Raw genomic sequence first — 24,927 nt, 5'->3', positions numbered from 1 at the left:
ATCGGCATCTCAGTAAGAGGCCGTGAGGAAGGATTTATTCTAGGAGTTGGGCTTTTGCTACGTGATGCTGGCGGGAGCTTATGGGGAAGCCAAGTCTGGCCTTGCTCTGGACTGGCTGCTGTCAGGACATGAGGGTTAGTCTATGACTTCATCTTTTTAAAAAAAAAAAAAATTTATTTATTTATTTGTTTGTTTGGCTGTGTTGGGTCTTCATTGCTGCGCGTGGGCTTTCTCTAATTGTGGCGAGTGGGGGCTACTCTTCGTTGCAGTGCGCGGGCTTCTCATTGCACTGGCTTCTCTTGTTGCAGAGCCCAGGCTTTAGGTGCATGAGTTTCAGTAGTTGCAGCACTCGGGCTCAGTAGTTGTGGCTCACGGGCTTAGTCACTCTGCAGCATGTGGGATCTTCCCGGACCAGGGCTCGAACCCGTGTCCCCTGCGTTGGCAGGCAGATTTTTAACCACTGGACCACCAGGGAAGTCCTGTGGCTACATCTTAATTCTCATCCAGAAGAAGAGGAGACAGGAGCTGTGGGCATAAAGCAGCAGCACAGTTACCCACGTGAGCAAGGACAGAGGGCCCGCTGGCTGGGGGATAGTCTTGTTGTGTCCGTGTCTGGCATGGTGACAGAGTAGCCTTGTTTTTATCTTGATCCATCACGGTCACAGAGTGGCCCCGTTGGCTGTCGTTCTGTGAGGCTGTTTGTGTCCAAGAAGAGGAGCCGCGGCAGAGCCGGAGGGCAGGCAGCCAGGTCGCTGTGTTGTTACAAGGCTTGACGTCAGCAGCAATGGCACTCCTCTCCCTGTTTCTCTCCTAGAGTGTAAGCTGCTGTGGTTGGCCTGGGGCAGGCGGGCAGCTCTCCACAGCCCTTCCCCGGCCCCAGCTGCAGCCTCTCCTCCGCCTCGGTTGGGCCTCAGCAAGGGCTGAGCTGTGGCTCTCCGCACGGCCTCTCCCAGCCAGGGGCACCCGGGGGGCGGCAGGTTCGTGTACCGAAGGCGCACTGCTCATCACTCCTGTTTGCAGACCACATAGGGCCCCGGTGCTTCCTGCAGTCCGCACCCTCTGCAGCCTCCACTGATGAAAGACCCTGGCCCCTTAGAGCCGTCCCTCCTTCACTCCCTCCTGGAGGCTGGAGGTCCCTTAGGGAAGACACACGACCAGCTGCTCCTGCCGAGGCTACTGCATTGTCCACCCCTCCCCCTCCCTCTGTCCCCTCCCCCTCCCCCCACTTCATCTTCAGCAGGTGAGGACCATCTATTTCTGCCTGCCCCCCAGCTCCCTGGAGAGGTTTGTTTTTAGCGCCGTCTAGTTTATTTCCAGCTCATTCCAGCTCAGAATATTTCCATCAGGTGGACGTGTTTGGGAACAGCTTCCCCTCGCCTCTTCCTCCCAATCACTAAAACAGGCCTTCACATGTCTATTTTGGTGTCATCTGAGTGGCCTGCGGGTCTCTCCGGACTAGGCTGCCTCCGTGGAGTCGTGTCTGAGCTCGGGTCCAGCCTGGAAAGCCCCAGAGGCTCTGTTGTAATGGAAACAATCCTGTGTGTGTGTGTGTGTGTGTGTACACGGCGCCTGCAGAAACCCGGGTGCCCTACGTGGCTCAGCCCCAGGCAGCTGCCTTGGAAATGCCAACCCCCATGGAGTTTCGGGACTGCCCGCCCTGACTTACAGACACAAAAGCCATTTTGTGTGTGGCCACTGCAGGGCCACGTCACAGGTAGAAACAATGCTGAGTGTAATGCAGGCTTTTGGCAAACATTTGGGGTTTTCTTCTTTTTGCTGTTGTTAATGCTGTTTTTGCCCTTTGGACAAACTACGCACTTGAGTGTGGTGCATATCCTTGGAAAGTGATTCACTCTGACCTACTCTTGGAAACATAGGGACTTAGATCAAAGTGTGAGTCCAGGTGCAGGTGACCATGGGACCCGGCACGACTCCCTTCTTCAACCTGAGGCTCCCCATCTGCACCACAAGGAATTTGGCCCAAACCACCTCCAAAGTCCTTTTTTTACACATATGACCCCAGGATCACCCCTGTGTCCGGCTGGGTCTCTCACTCACCAGACCAGCCCATCAGTAGGGCACTCGAGACAGCCTTTTCTGTTTCTGCCCCCTTTTTCTGCATCAAGCAGCAACCCCTCAAATCAAGCAAATGTGTCATTAGAAGGCAGCAAAGGAACGACGTGACACACACATCCTGCCTTTGCAGGTTGGAAAAATTACAGGTGCAGCCACGCACTAACTGCTTCACAGCTGCTAGGGCTCATTACTTCCGCCCCCTCCGCTCTGGGCCTCCCCTGCCTGTTGGAACTTGCGCTCGCAAGAGCCCGAAGAGAGGAGAGGTGAGGGCACACGCTCGTAGCATCACTAAGGGTTCTGACAGTGAGTCAGATGGCTCAGCTACAACCAAGTTCTCACCCTGACCAGCGGCAGTTTGCCTGGTTTTCCCCGATTCACAGGTTCCAGAGAAGGCTGCACCTTACAACTTTCTTCACACCAACCCCACTCATACCACGTACACCTTGAGAAAAATATTCTGATCCTAGAGCTTGAAGTTATTTGAACGTCTCTGAAAAACCATGTTAGGAGTTTGCTGCCTTGCGATTTGACTGAGCAGGCCTGGGAGGCAGGTGAGGACACAGCCTACAGAGAAGACATTTGCCCCTGGGATGACAGTGAGCTGCATGACCCAGCCTGGAGCTGCCAGCCAGCCAGGAGAGAGATGGAGAGTGTCTTGGCCACCCGGTGCCAGGGTGGCCCCGGACCACAGAACACCATGCTACTTCAAAGCCAAGGGAGCAGCAGCTGCCAGCCTGCCACTCAGGGTCACAAGAGAGGCACACACCCACAAACACACACACACACACACACACACACGCACGTGCGCCAAGATCCCCATCAACTCCAATGTCAAACCCCTTTACGTTGCAATTCCAACATCGGCGGAGGAGTTTAAAATTTAAAGGCTGCTGAAACCTCCAGAACAAGTTTGCTTTCCAAGAGTCTTTTTTCCAAAACAACAAACACACGCACACTCACACAACTCACCCAAGCAGCAAGCTGAGTAACAGAGCAGTCCTGAAATGCTGAGCAGGTGAGTACGGCTGAGGGATGGCCCCATCATCATGGGCAAGGCCCCGGCGGACTGGCGGGGGGACACCCACTGGAGGCTGGCTGAGATTTGTCACGCCCCCAGCGCTCCCAGCGCCTGGCCTGCTGGGCATTTGGGGTGGGAGTCGGACAATCCCTGCTTTGGTGTCGCTTCTGCCCCAGATGCCAGGGGTCCGGAGGCCAGTCCTGAGCTCCCAGGAGCAGGAACGGGAGGCAGAGCTCTGGCCTCTCAGGAGGATGCACTGGGGGTGGCTTGGGAGAGGAAGAGCTCCCCAGGGAGAGCCCAGGGGAGGAGGTGGGGCTGGAGCCCAGGATACTGATGCCCCTGCAGCAGAGGGGAAACGGAGGGTAACCCGTTAAACAGGCTGCTTTGTACTCTGGCAAGCCTCACAGGGCCATCCTCACTGTCACCCCAGCCGCCGTGGGAGTGGGGTGGGGGGAAGTCTGCCTGCCTCCGCTCCAGGGAATGTCACCACATCTATGCCAGTGCTGGCAACAAAGCTAAACTTAATTTTTTAAATATGTATTTATATATATATTTTCAAAGGGCCCATGAGGCAAACTTTTTTAGATGAAACTTCCCTGTAAAATGATTAAGTGACATATACCAGATACACGTGGAAATCTGACATTTTATAGGCACCCAATGCACAAGCATGCACACAAACATACAGAATATTCTAGATCATAAAAGCAGTAAGCACTGCTGTTTTAACCAGCTTAGTAAGGACCATGAGCTATAACAGGAGTTGGCAAACTTTTTCTGGAAAGGGCTGGATAGTGTTTTAGGCTCTATGGGCCTCATGGCCTCTGCTGCAACGCAACTCTGCCATGGTGCATGAAAGCAGCATAGACAACACAGGTAGGAATGCGTGTGGCCGTGTTGCAATGAAACTTTCTTTACAAAAATAGGAGGCAAGCTGGATTTGGCCCCCAGGCTTTAGTTTGCCGACCACTGAGCTACAACCTTCAAAAGAAAGGATACTTCTTGTATTCATTCATTCATCTGCTGTTTCATTCATTCAGAAATACACAGTGAGTTAGTGCCAAATGCCTGCAAGACGCAATGACTAGACACAGTCCCTGCCCTCGGAACGTCTCAGTCAGTGTTGTGGAAAGAGTACAGGCCCTAGAGTCAGGCAAACTTGGGCTGCAGCCCTGCTTTTGCCACTTACTGGCTATCTGAACTTGAGGAAATTACTCACTCTCTCAGAGTCTCGGCTTACTTACCTGTCGAGTGGATATGGCGAAACTCACCTAGCTCATTCGTTGTAAGGATTAGAGCAAGGTTTTTGGAGTTCCTAGCACAGAATAGGGGCTCTTTTGTCAACATTTTCATAGATAACTTGTACGAGGTGGAAAAATAAAAGCGGCTAACATGGGGCTGGGGTGTCTGGAGGGATTTACAAGAAGAAGTGATGGGTACCAGTTGGGGCAGGGGACACAAGTGAGAAATCAGGGAAAGCTTCCTGGAAGAGGTGGCATTTGAGCTGTGCTTTGAAAGTAGAGAAGATCTGCTGGGGAACTTCCCTGGTGGTCCAGTGGGTAAGACTCCACACTCCCAGTGCAGAGGGCCTGGGTTCGAGCCCTGCTTGGGGAGCTAGATACCACACGCATGCCACAACTAAATGCTGCAACTAAGAGTTCACATGCCTCAACTAAGAAGTCCTCATGCTGTGGCTAAAAGATCCCGCATGTCACAATTAAGACCCAGTGCAGCCAAAATAAATAAATAAATAAATATTAAAAAGTATATATATCTGCTGGTACCATGATGGGAGGAATGAGGGAGGAGAGGGTTAGGCTCTGTTCCTTGTCTGGAGCATTTCCCTCTGTTCGCAGAAACATCAGGGAAGACGGCACAGAGGGCATGGAGTCCTGAAACCCAGCCCAGGGCAGAAAGGTCTTCTGCATCACATTTACCCAGATCCCCCGGTGCCAGGGCCTGTTCCTGCAGCTCTTCAGTTTTTCAAGCCTCATTTCAAAAACCCTTAGAGACGGAAGTTTTGCCATTTTAAGCACCTGAAGCATTTATTTTTTTACCATTCCACATCAAACTTCTCCTCAAAAGGTTTACACAAGTAAACCACTCAGCTATACTTTGTTTCATGATTGTCCGAACGAAGGTGGCTGACTAGAGGATCACTGAGGTCCTGTCCAGCCCTGCAGGTGTCCGCGTCTCTACTCCCAACCTAATGTCTCAGGCTCACCAATGTCTCTTTCTGTCTCCCTCCTTCTGCGACTCTCTTTCCTGCCTCGATCCCATTCTCTCTCTGTCTCGCTATCTCTAACTTGGTCTCATTCTCTGTCTCCGTCTCTCCGGGCACTAGCAGTTGAATTTCCTTAAGTCCAATACCTGGAGGTGTGCTCACTGCCTAACTGCCCCTCAGCCAAGCATGCCAGCTTGAGATCAGAAGGCCTGGCCTCCAGTCTTGTGTGGCCAGTAACTTGCGGCGTGACCTTGGAGAACTCACATCCGTGCTGGGTGTTGGTTTTCCCAAATGTAAATGGGAGCGTTGGACCAGATGCGCTCTAAGCCCATTCCAGCCCCGGCTTCTCCCAGGAGAGATGGTTCCTGAGACTCCTCTCTTCTCCCCTGGAGAGCAGTCCTTGCCCTCGACGCAGCCTCTTGTTGGCCCAAGCACTAGCTCACCCAGCAGAGCTGCCTGCAAAATCTAATTCATAGTAAAAGTTTCCGGGGCCTTCTTGCAGCTGTCAGCAGGTGTCATATTCACAGTATTTTGTCTTAATCACAGCTCTGGAATTCATCACCCAGGCCAGAAGACCTTTCTGGAATACTGCCTCCCAGGCACCAGGCCAACACCCCTGTCCCCACTGCTGCCACATGCAGGCCTGTTTCCTGATGAGCCCCCAAAGTGGAGTCTGCTTTGCATCTTCCCCTGGCCGTGTCTCCCACCCCTGCTGCCCAGAGAGGCTGTGTGGCCTGGCTAACTCGGCACCCTTCCCAAGGACTCAGACTCCCCAGAAGTAGGCTGGAGGACCTGGGGTCTGTCTTCTCACTGCCAGACATGCTCTCCTTGACCAAACTTTGGTCAGGCTCTGAACCAGGCCCCCACCTTGGGCTTCCTTGCTGAGTCCAGTTTTAGCAAGAAGCCTGCTAAGTCAGTTTAGAGAGAATCGCCACCCTTGAGATCCGTTCACCCCTGATATCTGATCAAATTCCTCATCTCCCCCACCCCTGATTCCTTATCACCTGGGCTGCCTTCAGCAAGAATCCTGTTAAGTGGCTTTAGCAAGATCCCCCTACCCTTGAGGTCTCTTGGTAATTTTCTATCTACCAACCCCTCGATCTGCTCCTTGACTACAAATCCCCACTTGTTCCTGTTCAATTCAGAATTGAGCCCAATCTCTCTCCCCTCTTGAGAGAGTCTTGCCACCCACGGCAGTAGTCTCCATCAAGGTCTCCCTTACTCTTTCAACAAGCATCAGAATTGGGCTTCCCTGGTGGCGCAGTGGTTGAGAGTCTGCCTGCTAATGCAGGGGACATGGGTTCGAGCCCTGGTCTGGGAGGATCCCACATGCTGTGGAGCAACTGGGCCCATGAGCCACAACTACTGAGCCTGTGCATCTGGAGCCTGTGCTCCGCAACAAGAGAGGCCACGATAGTGAGAGGCCTGCTCACCGCGATGAAGAGTGGCCCCCACTTGCCACAACTAGAGAAAGCCCTTGCACAGAAATGAAGACCCAACACAGCAAAAATAAATACATATCCTTCTTAAAAAAAAAACAAAAAAACCAAGCATCAGAATCATCTTTTCTTTGACACAGATCCAGTGTTTTGTCCACAGCAGAGCCCTGTAACAGATCCTACTTCAGCCCACAAACACTTATTGAACACGTACTATGTGTCCAGCCCTTGCTATGCCACCAGGACGGAGAGACAAAAACGCCCACGGTCTAGCCTCTGGAGGACAAAGAGTTTTCATATCATCTGCTAACGCCAACGATGGGTGCAGATTTCCTGGAACACTGTGTTGAGAAGGACTCTGAGGAAAGAGGGTCATGACTTATGGGTATTGCCTCCCAGAGATGAGAGGAAGGAGTGGCATCTGCACTGCTTACTTGCTGGGCCTTGTTTAGCAAAATCCATGAAACAGTGACAACACCGGACTCAGCACAGCCCACGCATTATCGCCCTGAATCCTCAGAGAACGATTACCCTCAATTTACAGAGGAGAAATCTGTAAATTTCAGATTGGTCCAGGCCACACGGCTAGGACTGGGTTCAGAGTTCAACAGGACTCTCGTGCAGCCCTGGGAGAAGGTGGCCTCCTGGTGGCCGCTTCCCCAGCCCCGGTGATGGCTCCCCGTCAGACTGCCCTCCCCGCTCCTGCTGCTTTCCCTGCTCTTGTGGGCCAGGCGGCTGCCCTCCAACCTGGCCCTTCCCTGGTGGCTGGCTCTCTCTACTCTTAACCCCCAGCTGCTGACTTTACATCCCAGGACCTCCTCGGAGTTGGGGCTGTGAGGAGAAGGCTGGAACTCCCCCAGAATGTGTGCTCCCCGCCACCCCATAGGCCAGAGCTATCCCTGAGAAGCAGTGGCACTGCCCATCTCCCCCGCAGTGAGGGAGCTATGGTTCTGAACCACCTATGGTTCTGCCTGGATGCAGGAGACTCTGGTCCTGGGCGATGCTGGAGCCAGGATGGAAAGGGCCTGCATCTCTGGATGTCAGTGAGGAGGCTGGCCACCCCCAACCAGGGCTACTGGACTCTTCGGCGAGCAGAAAATGAATTTTGACTAGACAAAGTCACGGACATATTGGCGTTTGTTTGTCACAGCAGGTGGCATTACACCAATGGGGGGTGAAGCACCAGCCACAGGAACGCTCGTGAGCATCCGGTACCCTTCCCTGGTCCCCACAGCCACTGCACGCGGTGATATCAGTATCATCAGCCTCATCTCCAGATGACGGTCAAGATCTAAGGATGCGCCTGAGGTCACACACAGCTGGTAGGTAGTTGGCCAGATGTCTTGAATTGAAGACATCAGCTGAATCCAGATGTCTGACCCTGGAGACTTCTGGAGGTGACCAGCACAAAGTGGTGACCTTGCCCCACACCCTCATCAGCCAGCGAGAATGAGCAGGGAACCTCAGACAAATGCAGGTGTGTCCCAGCCAGCTGGGCTTGGAGGCGTTTCCAACACCCAGTCCCATGTCTTTCTAACCAAACCTCATGATCACTCATCTTCGGGTCCTAGTTTCCTGGTTGGTAAATGCAATCCGACCTTCCTGACTATCCTGGCCACAGAGAGGGTTCAGTCATGTGTGCATTTACTTTCTCTGTTGAATAGTTTACTCTTCAAGGTGAGCAAGGGATCTGCAACTCATTTTGAAATTCATCGAATAAAATAAGGTGGATAAACAGATAGAGGATAGAGTAAATATAGCAAAATGATAACGACTGCAGAATCTATGTGCTGGGTGTATTTGTTTGCTAGGGCTGCCATAGCAAAGTACCTGGGCAGCTGAAATAACAGAAATACATTTTTTGCAGTTTGGGAAGCTAGACGTCCAAGATGAAGGTATCAGAAGGTTTGGTTTCTCCCAAGGCTTCTCTCCTTGGCTTGCAGATGGCTACCTTCTCCCTGTGTCCTCACATGGCCTTTGCTCTTTTTAAGCATCCCTGGTGTCTCTTTGTGTGTCCAGATCTCCTCTTCTTATAAGGACACCAGTCAGATTGGACCAGAGCCACTGCTATGGCCTCACTTAACCTTAGTCACCTCTCTAAAGGCCTATCTCCAAATACAGTCACATGCTGAGGTATTGGGGGTTGGGACTCCAATATATGCATTTTGGGGGAGGGGGGAGATGCAAGGCATCCCATAACGGTAGGCATACTGGTGTTCCCTGGACAACTCTTTCCACTTTTTTTTGAATGTTTGGGATTTTTCCTAATAAAAAAGAATAAACTTAAAAAAATTTAAGTAGGCAACAGAGAACCAGAAGTTACCTCCACAGGGTTAGGATTGGGGGTGGGCCATCCAACATCCTTGCTAGCAAATATCTGGGCGCTCTGGAGCTGCACACAGAACCAGGACACCAGCGTCGCCTGGAGGAGCCTGTAGCCATTAATCCGGAGACCTTGAGCAAGTAACCAAATCCTCAGGAAAGACATGAGGTGGACATCCCCTTCCACACCCCACCCCCCCGATAAGGCTGCCCAAGCCACAAGGATGAAGGAAAATCACCTCACACCGGCCATTAATTTGTAGTAAGTCATGTATCAGAAGTGACTGCCTTGTGCGTAGATCTAAGGAGACAAACCCATCTCTCCTTCCTCCCACAAGAGAATTTTTTGGATGTTATCTAAAGGAAGGCATCTGCTTTTCTGAGTTCAAGTTCTAATTTGACCAAATGGTATGTAGTAAATGGAGAGGAAGAAGGAGGCAATGTTATTAGGAGCTGAGGGAACATCAAGAAACCTCCTCAGGGCTGGCTGTGCCTTGGCTCTGAATTTGATTATGGCGGCCAGGATAAATCAGTGAGTCCTATTAACTCTTCTGCTTTGGCTTGATGGGGGAGGCCAAGTTTCTAGAGTTATTCGGGAGATCTGGCCACAGGTCAGAGATGAAACCCTCCAGCTGCATTGAGCCCAAAGGGTCGGCTGTTTCAAACATGTGCTGACAACTGGGGCTGAGTGGAAAGACCCTGTATTTCCACCAGCTCTACGGACACTTATGATTCAAAACCATGTGGCTCACTTAGCCCTTTCCCTAGAGCCTCCACCCCTGCCCCATCACCTCCAGTAATTGTTATCCAAGGGTCCACAGCAGGTGGGGAAGAGGGAAGCAGGGTCCCTGGGTGCCCGTGGCTGCCTACTGGCACAGTGAACACTTCTACCCATTGGTCTCATGAGTCACTGAAGTCCCTGGATTCCAGAAAGTGGGGGACCTTGGGTTGACCCCCTTTAACTCAACTGAGCAATAGAGCTTACTGACTGAACAAGTTGGCAAAAGGAACCTTATAAACACTGCTATAATTACGTGATTCTACCATTCTGGAAAGTCTCTGAGATCTCAATTCCCTTTGCTAATTGGGGTCTAACGGACTTTTAAAGACAGAAAAATCCCATCCTGTGCTCCAGATGAGAGGCTCTGTTTTGTATGTATATACGGGATTTTGTCTAATTCTTTAGAAAAGGTAATACATTCATGTGATTCAAAATTCAAAAAGTATAAATGCGTATACTTGAAAACTCTCCTACCCTGTCCCAGTTCCAATTATTTATTATCAATTAGCCTCCTGTGTATTCTTCCATGAATATTTTCTGCATACAGAAGCAAATAAGTAGGTATAATATTTCCCTCTCTTGCTCAAACGGTTACCTGTAATATAATACTATACCTGTGATACTTCACAGTATTTCTAAGAGTATTCTGTATTACTGCATAAAATGCATACACATTCTTTCTTATGGTTATGTAATATTCCTTCATTTGGAAGAACCATAATTTGTTCACCCTGCCCTGTACTAATGTGCATTTGGGTGATTTGCAAACATTTGCTGATATAAACAATGGTACACCAAAAATTTATATGGAATTATAACAGAGCCAGAATTGCTAGAGCAATCCTGAGGAAAAAAAACAAAGCAGGAGGCATAACTCTCCCAGACTTCAGACAATACTACAAAGCTACAGTAATCGAAACAGTGTGGAGTTGGTACAAAAACAGGCATAACGATAAACATAACAGAATAGAGAACCCAGAAATAAACCCACACACCTACAGTCAATTAATCTTCGACAAAGGAGGCAAGAATATAAAACGGGAAAAAGTCTCTTCAACAAGTGGTGCTGGGAAAGTTGGACAGCTGCATGTAAATCAATGAAGTTAGAACACACCCTCACACCCTACAAAAATAAACTCAAAATGGCTTAAAGACTTAAACTTAATACACGACAGCAAAAACTCCTAGAAGAGGACATAGGCAAAACATTCTCTGACATAAATTGTACCAATGTTTTCTTAGGTCAGTCTCCCAAGGCAACAGAAATAAAAACAAAAATAAACAAATGGGACTTAATCAAACTTACAAGCTTTTGCACAGCAAAGGAAACCATAAAAAAAAAAAAGAAAAGACAACCTATGGAATGGGAGAAAATATTTGCAAATGATGCTACAGACAAGTGCTTAATCTCCAAAATACACAAACAGCTGATACAACTCAACAACAACAAAAAAAACAAACAGCCCAATCGAAAAATGGGCAGAAGACCTTAATACACATTTCTCCAAAGAAGACATACAAATGGCCAAGAGGCACATGAAAAGCTGCTCAACATCACTAATCATTAGAGAAATGAAAATCAAAACTACAATGAGGTACCACCCCACACCAGTGAGAATAGCCATCATTTAAAAGTCTACAAATAGCAAATGCTGGAGAGGGTATGGAGAAAGGGGAACCCTACTACACTATTGGTGGGAATGTAAGTTGGTATAGCTACTATGGAGAACAGTATGGAGGTGCCTCAGAAAATTAAAAATAGAATTACCATATGATCCAGCAATCCCACTCCTGGGAATATACCCAGACAAAACTATAATTCAAAAAGATATATGCACCCCTCTGTTCATAGCAGCACTATTCACAATAGCCAAGACATGGAAACAACCTAAACGTCCATCAACAGATGAATGGGTAAAGAAGACGTGGTACATATATACAATGGGATACTACTCAGCCATAAAAAAGAATGAAATAATGCTATTTGCAGCAACATGGATGCAACTAGAGATTATCATACTAAGTGAAGTAAGTCAGAAAGAGAAAGAAAAATACTATATGATATCACTTACATATGGAATCTAAAATATAACACAAATGGGGACTTCCCTGGTGGTGCAGTGGTTAAGAATCTGCCTGCCAATGCAGGGGACACGGGTTCGAGCCCTGGTCTGGGAAGATCCCACATGCCGTGGAGCAACTAAGCCCTTGTGCCACAACTACTGAGCCTGCGAGCCACAACTACTGAAGCCCATGCATCTAGAGCCGTTGCTCTGCAACAAGAGAAGCCACTGCAATGAGAAGACCGCACACCGCAACGAACAGTAGCCCCCACTCGCCACAACTAGAGAGAGCCCACGCGCAGCAACGAAGACCCAACACAGCCATAAATAAATAAATAAATACATACATACATTTATTTTAAATAAATAATTAAACTAAATTAAATTAAATATAACACAAAGGAACTTATCTATGAAACAGAAACAGACTCACAGACATAGAGAACAGACTTGTGGTTGCCAAGGGGGAGGGGGAGGGGAAGGATGGACTGGGAGTTTGGGATTAGCAGGTGCAAACTATTATATACAGAATGGATAAACAACAAGGTCCTACTGTACAGCACAGGGAACTATATTCAGTATCCTGGGATAAGCCATAATGGAAAAGAATATGAAAAAGAATGTCTGAATGTATATAACTGAGTCACTTTGCTGTACAGCAGAGACTGGCACAACATTGTAAATCAACTACGCTTCCAAAAAAACCCAACAAAACAATGATACAATAAAATAACCTTTTGCATGCATCTTTGTATATGTTGTTAAGCATGTCCATTGGATGAATTTCTAGAATAGAATTGCTGGGTCAAATAGTGTGTGCATTTGTAGTTTTTACACATGATGCCTAATTCATCTCCACAGTCTCCATTAATTCACATTCCGTCCCACAAGCAGTGGATGAGGGTATCTATTTCCACATACCCTCACCAGCACACGTGATGTCAGACCTTTTGAATTTCACCCATCTGATGGATGAAAAATGGCACTTCAGTGTGGTTTTAATGTGCATTTCTCTTACGGTGAATGAGGCTGGGATATTTTCACACGTTTTAGAGCCATATGTATTTATTCCATTTTTCCATTAGGTTGTTGGTCTTCCATTATACATTTTAAAAAAAATATATTTTAAAAAGCATCATTTTATGATATGACTTGCATATATTTCCCCCAGTTTGTTTTGGTCTTTTGACATTGTTTTTTTAATTGTTTTTCCTATACACAAATTTTTTCTTTTTATCTGGTAGAACTGATTGTAGAAGCCTTTTTTTTTATGGCTTCTGGGTCCCCCCCCACTAAAATTACCCCCCAAATCCCCCAAAGTTTCTTCTAATAATTTTATGCTTTCATATCTTATGTTTAAATCTTAACTGATTTGTGCTTTATTCTGGTAGAAGATGTAAGTTTGTTTGTTTGCTTGTTTTCCAGAAGATGTTTTATCTGTGACCTAAAGCAGGAAACAAAAACATTCTCTAAACTCTGAAGCCTGCAAACATCACCTATCGCAACACTCGGTAACATAAGTAACATGCAGGGTGGGAGTGGGACTTGAACCCAGATCAACTTATCTTTACTGCTCTGTTCATTCAAATGCCAACCACCTGTGCACCCCAGATACTGCTGCCATGACCCACTTCACTTCTCATTTATTATTTCATTTGTGTGGGTTGTTTTTTTTTTTTTTTTTGGCTACACCATGAGGCATGTGGGATCTTAGTTCCCAGACCAGGGATCGAAACTGTGCCCCCTGCATCAAGAGCGCCAAAGTCTTAACCACTGGACCACCAGGGAAGTCCCATCCATTTGTGTTATTTGAATGTCACAAACAGACTATGGGCTCCTTGTGTTAGTTTGTCTTGTGAATCTTCTTGTTCAATATAATAGTTAAGTATATAGTAGGAGGTGCAATAAAAATTGGTCATTTGATTGATGGGATGTGTATCAAAAGCTACATTTATCAAGTAATAGTCATAATTAATTTAGAGACAGAGACAGATTTAAACATGCTAATGAGGATGATGAGGATGATGATGGTCTGAATCCATTCAAATGGATTTTATTGCCTCATGTAGGAAAAAAAAGTCAAACAAAATGCAAAGTGGCAGCAGATGGCTATGCGGCCAGAAAACTGAGCATCTCTGTCAAGTCAGCCACCGTTTGCTGGCATTCCGTGTGAAATTTTCATGTTTAATAATCTGCCTCTGATTTCCCAGGAGGACCCACACTGGCAGGCCTGGTGATTTGACATTGCTGTCCATTTGGAAGGGTGCAAGCCTGTTATTCCATACAAGGCAGATGCCACGTGGACAGAGGGCCCCGTTCTCCTGACTCGGATGAATTGGATATGGGAAGTGACTTGTCTACCAGCTGGATCCACACAGGGTTGCACAACTTCCAGTGGGGGGAATGCCCTCAGGCTGCAGCGCCCTGGGGGCTCCTAGTGTGCTCACCCTGTCTGGGGAGGTGAGAGCTTTCTCCCTTACAGCTCAGGGAGGCGTCTGTGGGTGGACTGTGCCCATCAGCTCAGGACTCAGTAGCTAAGGCGTCATCCTCAGGTGTGAGCCCGTGCTTTCCAGATCGTGCCCTCCCATGCTTCCTCCTTTGATTCTCAGCACAATCCCTCGAATTACCCTCTATTATGCCCCCCTTTTCCAGGGGAGGAAAACTGAGGCTCTGACAGTTAAGGTCCTATGGAGCTGGGCTTCTGAGCCCAGACCTCCGGTTCCGAAGCCCATGCACTGTGATGGTTCCCGCTCAGTGCAGGCTTTCGATGGAGACTCTGAATTCTGAAACTCTTCAGCACCAGGAACAAACCTCTCCAGCCACTGAATAAGAGCAGGTGGGATTAGAGTAAAAACGCATCATCCCAGGAGAAGGCAAGCAGCCTAGATTCCAACACTCTCACTGCCATTTGGCATAATGGTTGTAACCACTGACCGAGAGCTTAACTATGTTCCAGGCACAGCGCAAAGCTCTGTACCTACTACACTGCCATCTGATGAGGCAGGTACACTTACTAACCCCATTCTACAGAGGTGGAAACTGAGGTGCTAAGAAAGCAAACCAAGACCACTTGGCCAAGATCACTCAGCCAGTGGGTCACAAAGATGTCACTCAAGTCCACAGCTGTCTGAACCTGAACCCCACGCCTTTTCCTGCCACGTCGTGAGTTCTCAGGTGCCGATGCTCGGAAGAGAAACATGTGCTGAGACCCCTTCTTTGGGGAGGAGCTAATTCTGTAAATTAGCAAGTGACTTGCGAGCCACAAAGTCAAAGAAAGTCTACAGCTAAAAGGATTTTTGGAATCTGGTCCATCCCTTCATTTTACAGATGAGAAAACTGAGTCTCACAGGCAGCAAATGGCTGGTCCAACAGTACACGGGTCCTAGAGTCAGTGGCAGGTCAGAGAGAGAACCCAGGTTTCCCGAGTTCCACCTCCGTGCCTTAGCACTGCCACTGTTCCCTCTCAGGGAACATCAGTAAACAGGCAGGTGGCCAAGCCCGCTGGCTAACCGTCCCCAGGCCGCCGCATTCTAGTTGGACCTGGACCGAGCAGCAGGCCCCATGCCGGTCAGGCAGGTGCCCTCTCGCTTTCCTGACTGCGCAGCAGAGGAAGCGTGGGCTGGACAGTCAACTCGGATATTGAAGGAAAAAAAAGAAAAGAAATCATTTACTCAGACACTTTGGGGAAAGCGCTGCCAGGGCCTGAATTGTCCAGCCTTTCGGCCTCCCGGTGCTCACTTCGTGGGCAGCCACGGAGCGTGGAAGAGCGCCACCCAGACCCAAGGCCTTTGCTCAGGACACTCGTGTCCACTGTTGACTTTCCCCGCCACGACCTGCCCGACACAGCTCTCAGGAAGGCGGACAGGAGGGAAAGGGTTGTCCTCATTTGGAACCCCCCTAAATCCTGAACACTAACCTCAGCAGCGGAGAATCTGGTTTCCGGATGACCACAGAGGATCTGGAGGCCTTTTGGGGGCCACCCTGTGAGGTCCACCCCAATGCAGATGATCTCAGAAACCGAGCCAGTTCAGTTTGGGCAAAAAGGGCAGGCTGGTTTGAACTCTCGACAATAATGATGCACCTGGCAGGCCCCTCATAGAGGCCCCTCATACCTCCTCAAACACTTGAAGAAACCCTGAGTCAGAGGAAAGTAAGAAAGCCCCAGTCCGGCAGGTAGGCCTCCACAGGTAGCATGGCCATCATCACCCCATCCCCCATCCGCCTGGGTCCCCAAGACCTCCATGCCAGGTCTCAGAAGGTCCTTCCTGGAGCATGTGTCCCAAGAGAAATCTACCAGCTGCAGCAGGAAAGCTCCAGTGCTCTCTCCAGACTTCTCAGAAAGATGCCAAGAAGACCAGGTGAGCGGTGTCAGGATGCGTGAGGAAAGGAGCAGGGAGACCCAGGAGGGGAGGGGCCTGTCCAGCTCCCATTCACGGTTCCTTCTTTTCTCTCCTCGCTTTTTTCAGACCTCAGCTGGTTCATGGTGCAAGCCCTCAGCAGCCACCAGGCCTCCTCTGCAGCTGTCGCAGCTCCGGGCAACTGCCTCCCGCTTGTGCTTATGTTGGTTGCCGTGGAGACATAAGGGCGGGCTTGAATGGAGTCGAAAGGTCCAGGCTGGGCGATGGAATAGGGCCAGGTGTATTTTTAAAGCCATCTGGGAAAGCTGGTCATCACGAGAAGAGCCTCCTTCCCTGGTCAATGGGTCCCTGCTTTAGGGACTGGTTCACAAATGCAAAATGGATGAAAGCTGAGCCCCTCTTTTGGCCTTAACCCACTGGATATTTTAAGTAAAAAGTGACTGTCTGTATTGTATTTGGGACTTTTGCCTTTTGACGCAAATGCACCTTAGGGGAAATCATGACCTCCCGGCATGTGTAGAGACAGCGTGGGGTTCTGGACATAATGAGAGAAAAGGTTTATACATCACACACCAGGCACTTTTTTACAGTTCTTTGTGTTCCTAATTAGCCCACTTAATCTTCACAACTGCTTCGTGAGTGAAACCCTACTCTGAGCCCCGTTTTACAGGCAGCGAAACTGAGGCACATAGAAGGCAATTTGCCTGCCCAACATCACAAAGCTAAGGGAGACACAAGATTTGAACCCAGGCAGCATGGCACCAGAGGTCCTACTCCTAATCAATAGGCTGTTCTGCCTCTGCAATAATTTGGGGCCCAGAAAATCCTGATTTGGAAATTTGGCCCTGGCACTATGTGACCTCAGGCAAGTGACTGCATCTCTCTGAATGGTAGTCCCCTCTTTGGTAAAACTGGGGTACTAATGTCTTGTGAAATTGTTGTGAAGATTAGAAGTCAGGTACGTAAAGAGTCTAGCAAATAAGCAGTGCTCTATGCAAGGTAACTTTATTAGTGTTAGTGGCAGCTCCCTTAGCTACTGGACCCCAGCTCTGGTATCACAGCAGGGGGGTGCTGAGCTGTAACCGCCACTGTCCAGAAGGGGCGGGTGGGCAAGCAACTGCAAAAGGGCCAGCGGGACCACAGCTGCTGGCAGATGTTGCTGCTTCCCTGTCATAGGCCTCTGCACTCACCAGGCCCCGTGGGCTGCCAGCTCCTGTCACAAGCACCTGTAACTATGCCAGAAGGCTTCCCCAGTCGTGGAAGTTGCCTGGGGAAGCATGTCCCCAGGAGCTGGTGGATCAATATCCTAGTCCCCTGTCTCCCTGAGGTCCCAGGAGATCTGAGCCCCAGCTGCCCACAGCAGGAATCGGCTCGTGAACTCCCCCAGGACTGACGGCCTTCCCTTCCCTGTCTCGGTTTCCCAATGCCCTACAGGGATCACCTCCCAAGCACACCACTTGCACCCAAATCCTTGTCTCAGGGTCTGCTCTGGAAAGGGATCCAAATGACGACAGTATTCATGCCTGTGCCTCTGATCCTGATGTCCTTAAAGAAAGCACTCGGGGGACACTTGACCCAATGGAAAAGGCAACTGTAGGAGAAAAACTGATTAATGGCCCCCAAAGAGGTCCAGACCCTAATTCCTGGAACCTGTAAAGGTTACTTTATAAGACAAAAGGAACTTTACAGGTGGGATTAAATTAAGAAATTTAGGAGGGGGAGATTATCTGGGTGGGCCCTAAATGTAGTCACAAGGTCCTTATAAGAGAGAGGCAGAGGAAGACTGACACGGAAGAAGAAGACAATGTGACCACTGAGTGGCCATAGGAAACTAATACAGGAACTCAGGGGCAACCTTGAGCAGTGGTCCTCAAAGCGCAGCCCGTGGACCTGCAGCATCAGCAGTGTCTGAGATCTTATTAGAAGTGCAAACTCATGGGCGCCACTCCAGACCCAATGAGTCAGAAATTCCGGGGGTGGGCCCAGCGGTCTGTCTTAACAAACCTTCCAGGTGATGCTGATGCTGGCTATAATGGTTAGCCATGGCTAGGCGTTAGAATCACCTGGGGAGCTCTCAACACTCTCAGTGCCCGATCCCATGCCCCGGAGAGTCTGGTGAAATTGGTCTGTTCAGCCTGGACGCTGGGCGCCTGTAAAGCATCCCGGGTAATTCTCAGCTCTCCAGAGCTGAGAACCAGTGCTGTAGTTTGAGAACCACCGATCCAGAACATTACATTTCAAACTGAGCTTTGAAGAGCTTGGGAAGTCTGGAAAAATGCCTAGACTGCTAAAGAAGGATGAGGCAGGGTCCAAACCAGCAGGGCTTCTGACCCAGAAGGTCCAGATAGGCAGAGGTAACGAGGAAGGCAGCCCAGGTGTGAGACGGGAGCGCGCAGTGGGGACTCAGGAGCTTCTCCATGCCAAACAGTCGCTGTGGTGTGGGTCAGGACTGCCAGGTTGCCCTGGTTTCCAAGAGGTTTTTTGGTTTTTAAGAGACATCAGAAATATATTTTAAAAATTTGTTAAATCACTTGAGTTTTAAATGTTAGCAACTAAGGCAATTTTTAAAAGTTTTCTCTGTCTCTTTTTTTTTTTAAGTACTGCAACATGATGGCTGAGTACAGCTCCACGTGAAGACTGGACTCGGTCCTTGGGCAGGTGGTTTGCGAGCTCCAGCTCTACTGTAAGGGTCTTTCATTCACCCCTTCAGCCCAGCAGACTAGTCTTCTCAGGGTGATGACAGGAACTCCATGTGGGCAGGATGTTCTTGTCTGCTCACTGCTGCGTCCCAGTTCCAGGTACCAGAGTTGGGACTTACTAAGTGTTTGTTGAATGAATAAGTGCTCATAGCAATCCTGTGAGACTACTATACCCATTTTACAGATGAGGGAGTCGGGGCTCACACCACAGTTACAGTGTGAGCGCCCTACATTCACCCAGAGGCAGGATTCAGACCCAAGGCTCCCACAGCAGGGACAACTGTGAAGAGCAAATACACTGCAGCTGTGAAAAAGCTTGGCCAGATAAGGGGTTTGGGGGCACTTGGTACCAATTGTAAGAAAAACGCGAGCAGTAGTTACGACGTGAACTGTGTTTCAAGAAGACGGGTCCCCAGCCTACTTGGTGACTCACAGAAGTCAGAGGGGTTTCTGTTCCTTCTGGAGCTGTGTTGTTTTTGTATGGTCGTGGGTCTGAGGAAAGAAGGCTTGGGTGTGGTGAGTGACAATGTCGGTGCTTGGCCTGGATCTCTGGAGAGAAAGTCCTTGTCTCTCACACCCACCCCTCTGTGAGCTGGAGAGGGGTCCACTGCTTCATTCAGAGGCTTGGGGTGGGGTGAAGTGGGCAAGCTGGGACCCCTGGAGGGCCCTTTAATTTAAGAAGCCTCTCTGATTATATTATCCAGAGGAAATATGGGGAGCTAAATCAGAGGAGATGGCAGGGAAGTACATTACAGAACATTAAACAATAGCCGACCAGCATCAGACACAAATAAATGGCCCATAATCTACTGCCAAGAACATGATTGGTCCCAAGCAGTGGCCTGGCTGGCTTCCAGTCAGGGGAGTGCAGGGCTGGACACCACGTCCTATAGGCCACAAAACGCCTGCCCTGGTCACATTCCAGCACCCACAGGAGAAGATTGCAGCACCCAGACAGAACTCATAAGCTTCCACAAGAACTCACTCTCCAGGACTGGAGGTGGGTCTTCTCTCCATCTTGTCCTGAGCCCTGGACCCAAACATCATCGGGAGAGTTCCTGCCTGCCTGAGAAATCCCATGTTGGAAAAGGGAAGCCACGTGTGTCTATGGGCTCACACGCCTGAAGAGAATGTCTGTGAAATGGGGTTCCCCTGGCTCCAGGAAGCCTCATTCCCCAAAATGTGCAGGTTGAAGCTCATCTCACTAGAGCATCCTTTAGCTTAGATCTTTAACTCCTGTTACAACACAAATACCTCCAAAGAAAGACAAACCAGTACCCTGGCAAGTCGTGCACCTTTAGTATGAAGTCCTTGTCTCAATCGTTTGCTAAGAGCTTCAGGCACTGATGTCCTGAGGAGAAGGCAGGAGAGTTCAGAGGATAAAGACCTGGAGCTGGGTTTTTGGAGGCTGGGGTACAGGACCTTAAAAGCTACTATCACTGTTTATCCATGGTCATAGCAGATTTGGTCTACATTGGTAAGAGCTCTGGACTTAGAGTCAGTGGGCAGGGTTCCAGTCTCCAGCTCTCCCCACACCAGCTGTGCCATCTTGGGCAAGTCACTTAACCTCTCTGAGCCTTCATTTCTCCATCTGAAAATGAGGAGTGAGGCCACACCCATCCTGGGTGCTGTGAGAGACTGAAGTGTGCAGAAGGCCTTTCATTCTATAAATATCACTGTCCTTGGGTCTGTGCCACCACATTCTAGAAACTGTACAACAACGGAGCTGCATCCGTGGATGGACCCTGGGGCTGAGTCAGTGCACAGACCACAGCGAGTCCAGCCAGGCCCTCCAAACCCAGGCCAGATCAGCTGACCCTTAGCTGATCCACAGACACATGAACTTCAACAATAAACAACTGTTGTTCAGCCACTGAGTGTTAGCGTGGTGTATTGCCCGGCAGGAGTTAAAAGACACCAAAGTTAGGGCTCCTGACACTTTAAATCTTAGGGTCATGTTCAATAGAAATTAATATATATGACACGTTTCTGCCTTCTTAGGCAAAATGAAGTGAGTACAAGTCTGTCTTCACTGGGTCATTCATGCTCATCACAGTGCAAACCAGTCAATGAGCAGTAAGTCAGTGGTGCCTTCAGGGGATACAAACAGAATGGAGGCTCTAGAAATAATTCCAATTGGCTATCCTTTTTGATCTCAGAACTATTCCCTGGTTCTTTGCCATTTTTCTTGTAATCAGTTTTATCAGCTGCCTTTGTTGTTCTTACTGTCACTGTGTCTATCTTAAGCAGCAGTCCCCTCCCCAATCTCCTGTGCTACGGCTACGTCACCACCCTCGAGAAGCCTGCTCACTGAGCCTGCGAGGATGATGTCCCACGTAAGAGTTCACAGGCTTGGAGTGCGGGCCTGAGCTAGTTTTCTCTGTATCCAGGGCAGGTGCTTTCGTGCTGGGATTGCTATCATCAATTTTGTACTCTTTGATGCTTTTTGTTCTCTCCTGCTCCTCTCGGGGACCCGATAGTGGAGGCTGCCAGGCAATGAACATCTGATCCAGAGAGCTGTGCTGTGTCTGGCGTTGCTGGAATCCAGTCTCTTCTGAAGAGAGTGAAGGAAGGAACCAGCCCACAGGCCTGTAAGAGCGCTTCCTCCATCCCAGCCCGTCTCTGGGGCCTGCGCTACCTGCGGTTCCCCCAGAGCAGAGCCGTGTTCTGCTTGTCTTGTGTCCCCTGCAGCCTCTTCGCACAGTGCCAGGCGCACAGTAGGCGCTCACTAAGCTACAGTGGGTGGAATGAAAAGACTTCCTGGTGGCACTTTTCACTATGTGCACAGGGCTGGGCTTCTTCAGAAGAGTTAAGAATCCATGAGCTTCTGAATACAGACTATTTCACATCAGATTGTGGGAAACTATTTTGAAAGGATTAAAGTTCTCCTGTGTTAAGGAACAGTTCCCGTTTCAGGGCATAAGTTTATTTCTGAACTGTGCTATCAGGAAGCCCTGGCGACAAGAAGAAGGGGACAAACAAAGTGAGGAAGCAGGAGGAAGCAGATGTTTTTGCTCTGTTGAGCTGACACCTTAGTGATTCCCCCCAGAGCTACCCCATTGTTTTACCAAATGTTTAAAGAGCTCATTCCCCACCAGAAGACCTGGATGTAGCAGTTTACGAGGAAGTGCCTATGGACAGGTGAGCTACCTCTTCTCAGTTTCCACTCCCTTCACTCAGCCAGGGGCTGACCCCCATGACTGCCTCAAGGGGCTCCCCTGCCCCAGCTTCCGGTTGGGTTTGGCCATGAGAGGCACTGCCAAGAGGTGGTCGGATTGGAGGGGAGAGCGGTCGGGGTATTTCTTCTGCGCTTGCTCTCTGCTTTGGGTCCCCTCGTGACCAAGGCTCCTCTCAGTGGCCCCTCCTCCAAGGTCCCAGATCTCCCCGGGATCCAGTTCCCCACTTGGTCCTCTTGTCTCCTCAAGCACCGGGGTGGTAAAGGCTTCCCTCGGCTGCTCATGTCTCAACCTTCCTTCTTGGCGCCCCTAAGCCCACCCACACCCCTGAAAGCGGGCCCCTCATTCCAGTCTTTTCTCGAACCGTCTGAGTTACTTCTCCTTCCTGCTGTTACCCTGACTGGAACGGTCTGTACCAAGTCTTGCCTAAGAGATGTCTAAGCTATGCCGAGGCTCTCTTGAGGGCAAGGAGTTCAAAGAAAATCAGAGGTCCTCTTCTCTCCAGCTTTCAGAACTCATTGGCCATTTTGGCTGTATCTAAATTAAGTGGTACAAAATGATGGCAGACTCCAATCTACAGATGAGAAAAGTTTTCATTCCTTCATGCACTCATCCACTCACCAACTATTTATTGGGCATCTACCCGATATTTCCCCGCGTAACTAGTGATAATGGCCAAGACAGACACAGTCCCTGCCCGCATGATGTTTACAGTCTACCGCCAACCACCTGCCAGAAGCCAGAGAGCCCGCCAGAGGCAGGGCTGGGACCAGAAGACTGAGTTTCTTTGAGTCCTGAGCCTTTGGCAGATCCTCCAAGGAAGCTATGGCCCAAACAAGGTTAAGAACCAGCAAGCAGACCAAATTAACTATGAAGCTTCCCCCCTGAATTGGGGAATAACGACCCACTCACTCCCAGAAGCTTGGCGCTCTCAGCCTGAACTGGGGGTGGGACATGCCGAACCGGCCACCTTTCCTGCCCCCCACCTCCAACATTCTCCGCAAACCGCCTGCCCTCCTCCCGCCCCTCACACGTTTATAATTAGCCCCATGCCCTCCTCTGCGTCCCTCCCTCAGGGTCCACAGATGCTGGCAGCTCGACGGGTCACTGAGCCATTCTTATGAATGGAGAGGGCTGGGGACTGCATCCAGAGCTGTGCTCTCCCTCCTGGAGCGGCTGTGCCCTCCCTCCTGGAGCGCCTGTGCCCAGCAGAGGCGGTGGCAGTGAAACTTCTGCCTCAACTCAAGTACTTCTGAGCTGCGTGCTGGAGGGTGTGAAGGAAACGGCTTTTTCTGGGGAGAGCCAGGGGTGACCGAGAACTGAGGGGGGCTGTGATGGGGCCGGCTGCCAAGCCTGGGGTCTGTCCGCCCCCCTCAAGCCCTCCGGAAACATCGGAGTTTCCTCAGAAAGCTTTAAAGAGGCCGTGCCGGTAACCCAATACTTCCCCTGCCCGGGGTCGGGCCCGACAAGGGCAAAGCCTGGAGCCCTCGGAGAGGTTGCCAGGCCGGGCGGAAAGAACCCTCTCCCCACCCCCAGCGCTACGCCCAGCTCCGGGCCCGCCTGCCCCCTGCAGCCCCTCCACCTCCCCTCTTCGCTGAGGCCAAAGAGAAGCCCACCTCGGGGAGAAAGCCCAGCAGGAAAGCCCACGGGGCCGGAGAGACGGAGACCTGGTCCTGAGGCTGCAGGGGCCCCCGGACCCGGGACAACCAACGGGACTCCCGGTCAGCCCGCTGCACAGCATCCTCTGTGGGCCGAGCCCCCCGCGAAGGGTTCAGGGCTGTATTTATCGAAGTGTCTGGACGACTCACTTGCCTTCCTCTCTGCCTCTGTTAAGCTCCCCACAATTCCCGACCCAAACGCAACCCAGCAGCCAGTGAGGGGAAGAAACAGTCTGTTTAAGGGTCTCTGGCTTTGAGCAGCCGGGCGGGGACAAGGACAGAAGGGGCGTCCCAACGGGGGCTGGCCGGGCAACCGGAGGCTGCTGGGGCCGGCTCCCTCCCAGCCTCCCTCCACCCCGAGGGGGACGGCTGCAGAACAGCCCTCCTCCCTCCCCCTGCCCGACACAGGGGAGACAGGGAAGTTGTGGTCCTGCTTTACCTGCTGAAATCGGAAGCACGCTGGTGAGGAAAGTGGGCTGAGACACGATGAAGCGGAAGAAAAGCTGAAGATAAATTCCCAGGGTCACTGGATTCAGGACAACCATGCTGGCTGCGGTCTGGAAAGTGTCAAGTTCTCAACGGAGGGCTGCAAGGAGCCTCGCTTATCTGTGCTTTGTCTTCCCCACGCTGTTTGCCTCTCTCTCTCTCTCCCTCCCTCTCTCTGCCTCTCTCTCCGTCTCTCTCTCTCCCTCCCTCTCTCTCCCTCTCTCTCCTTTCCCCATGCCTTTACCAAGAAAGAATGCCAACCATTTCCCACTAAACCTTCTCCGTACTACACAGGGTTATATTTATCTTGAGCACTGGATCAAATGCCCTCATTAAAATTAAGATATCTGAATTTTCTTCTTTGGCGACTGAGGTAAGAGGCTACTGAAGAGGTGATTAAAAAGGCAGCCAGATCTCAAACATCCACTAGAAGCAGTCCTCAAGGGCAGACAGATTTCCTCATTGATTATCCACCAGTGCCTATCGCCTCACAGCTGGGGTGTCCAGCAGCATCACAGAATCCATTCGAACCTCTGGATTCAAACTGAATTTCCGTGGAGACAAATCCTTCTGCTGTCAGTCTGTGACATTTTTACCCACTGGGGGACAAATGTAAAGCTGACCCTG

General features: G+C 50.1%; 1 protein-coding gene across 2 annotated transcripts in view; it reads right to left on the bottom strand.

Moving 5' to 3' along the window:
• COLQ (collagen like tail subunit of asymmetric acetylcholinesterase) overlaps positions 1 to 24,676 on the bottom strand; it is a 69,197-nt gene extending 44,521 nt beyond the window's left edge. Inside the window, exon 1 of one of the 2 annotated variants that reach the window (XM_082625690.1) lies at positions 24,254 to 24,676. In XM_082625690.1, the coding sequence (XP_082481816.1) occupies positions 24,254 to 24,359 (106 nt within the window). In that variant the 5' untranslated portion in view covers positions 24,360 to 24,676. Of the gene's footprint in view, positions 1 to 3,045; positions 3,137 to 24,253 lie in introns of those variants that run through there. The other variant, XM_082625691.1, reaches the window with a different exon arrangement.
• Positions 24,677 to 24,927: the final 251 nt, after the last annotated feature.

The sequence above is a fragment of the Mesoplodon mirus genome (assembly GCF_964341445.2).
Source record: "Mesoplodon mirus genome assembly, chromosome: 6".
NCBI lineage: Eukaryota > Metazoa > Chordata > Mammalia > Artiodactyla > Ziphiidae > Mesoplodon > Mesoplodon mirus.
Note: the sequence above shows the minus strand (reverse complement) of the source record. Positions and strands in the feature narration are given on the sequence as shown.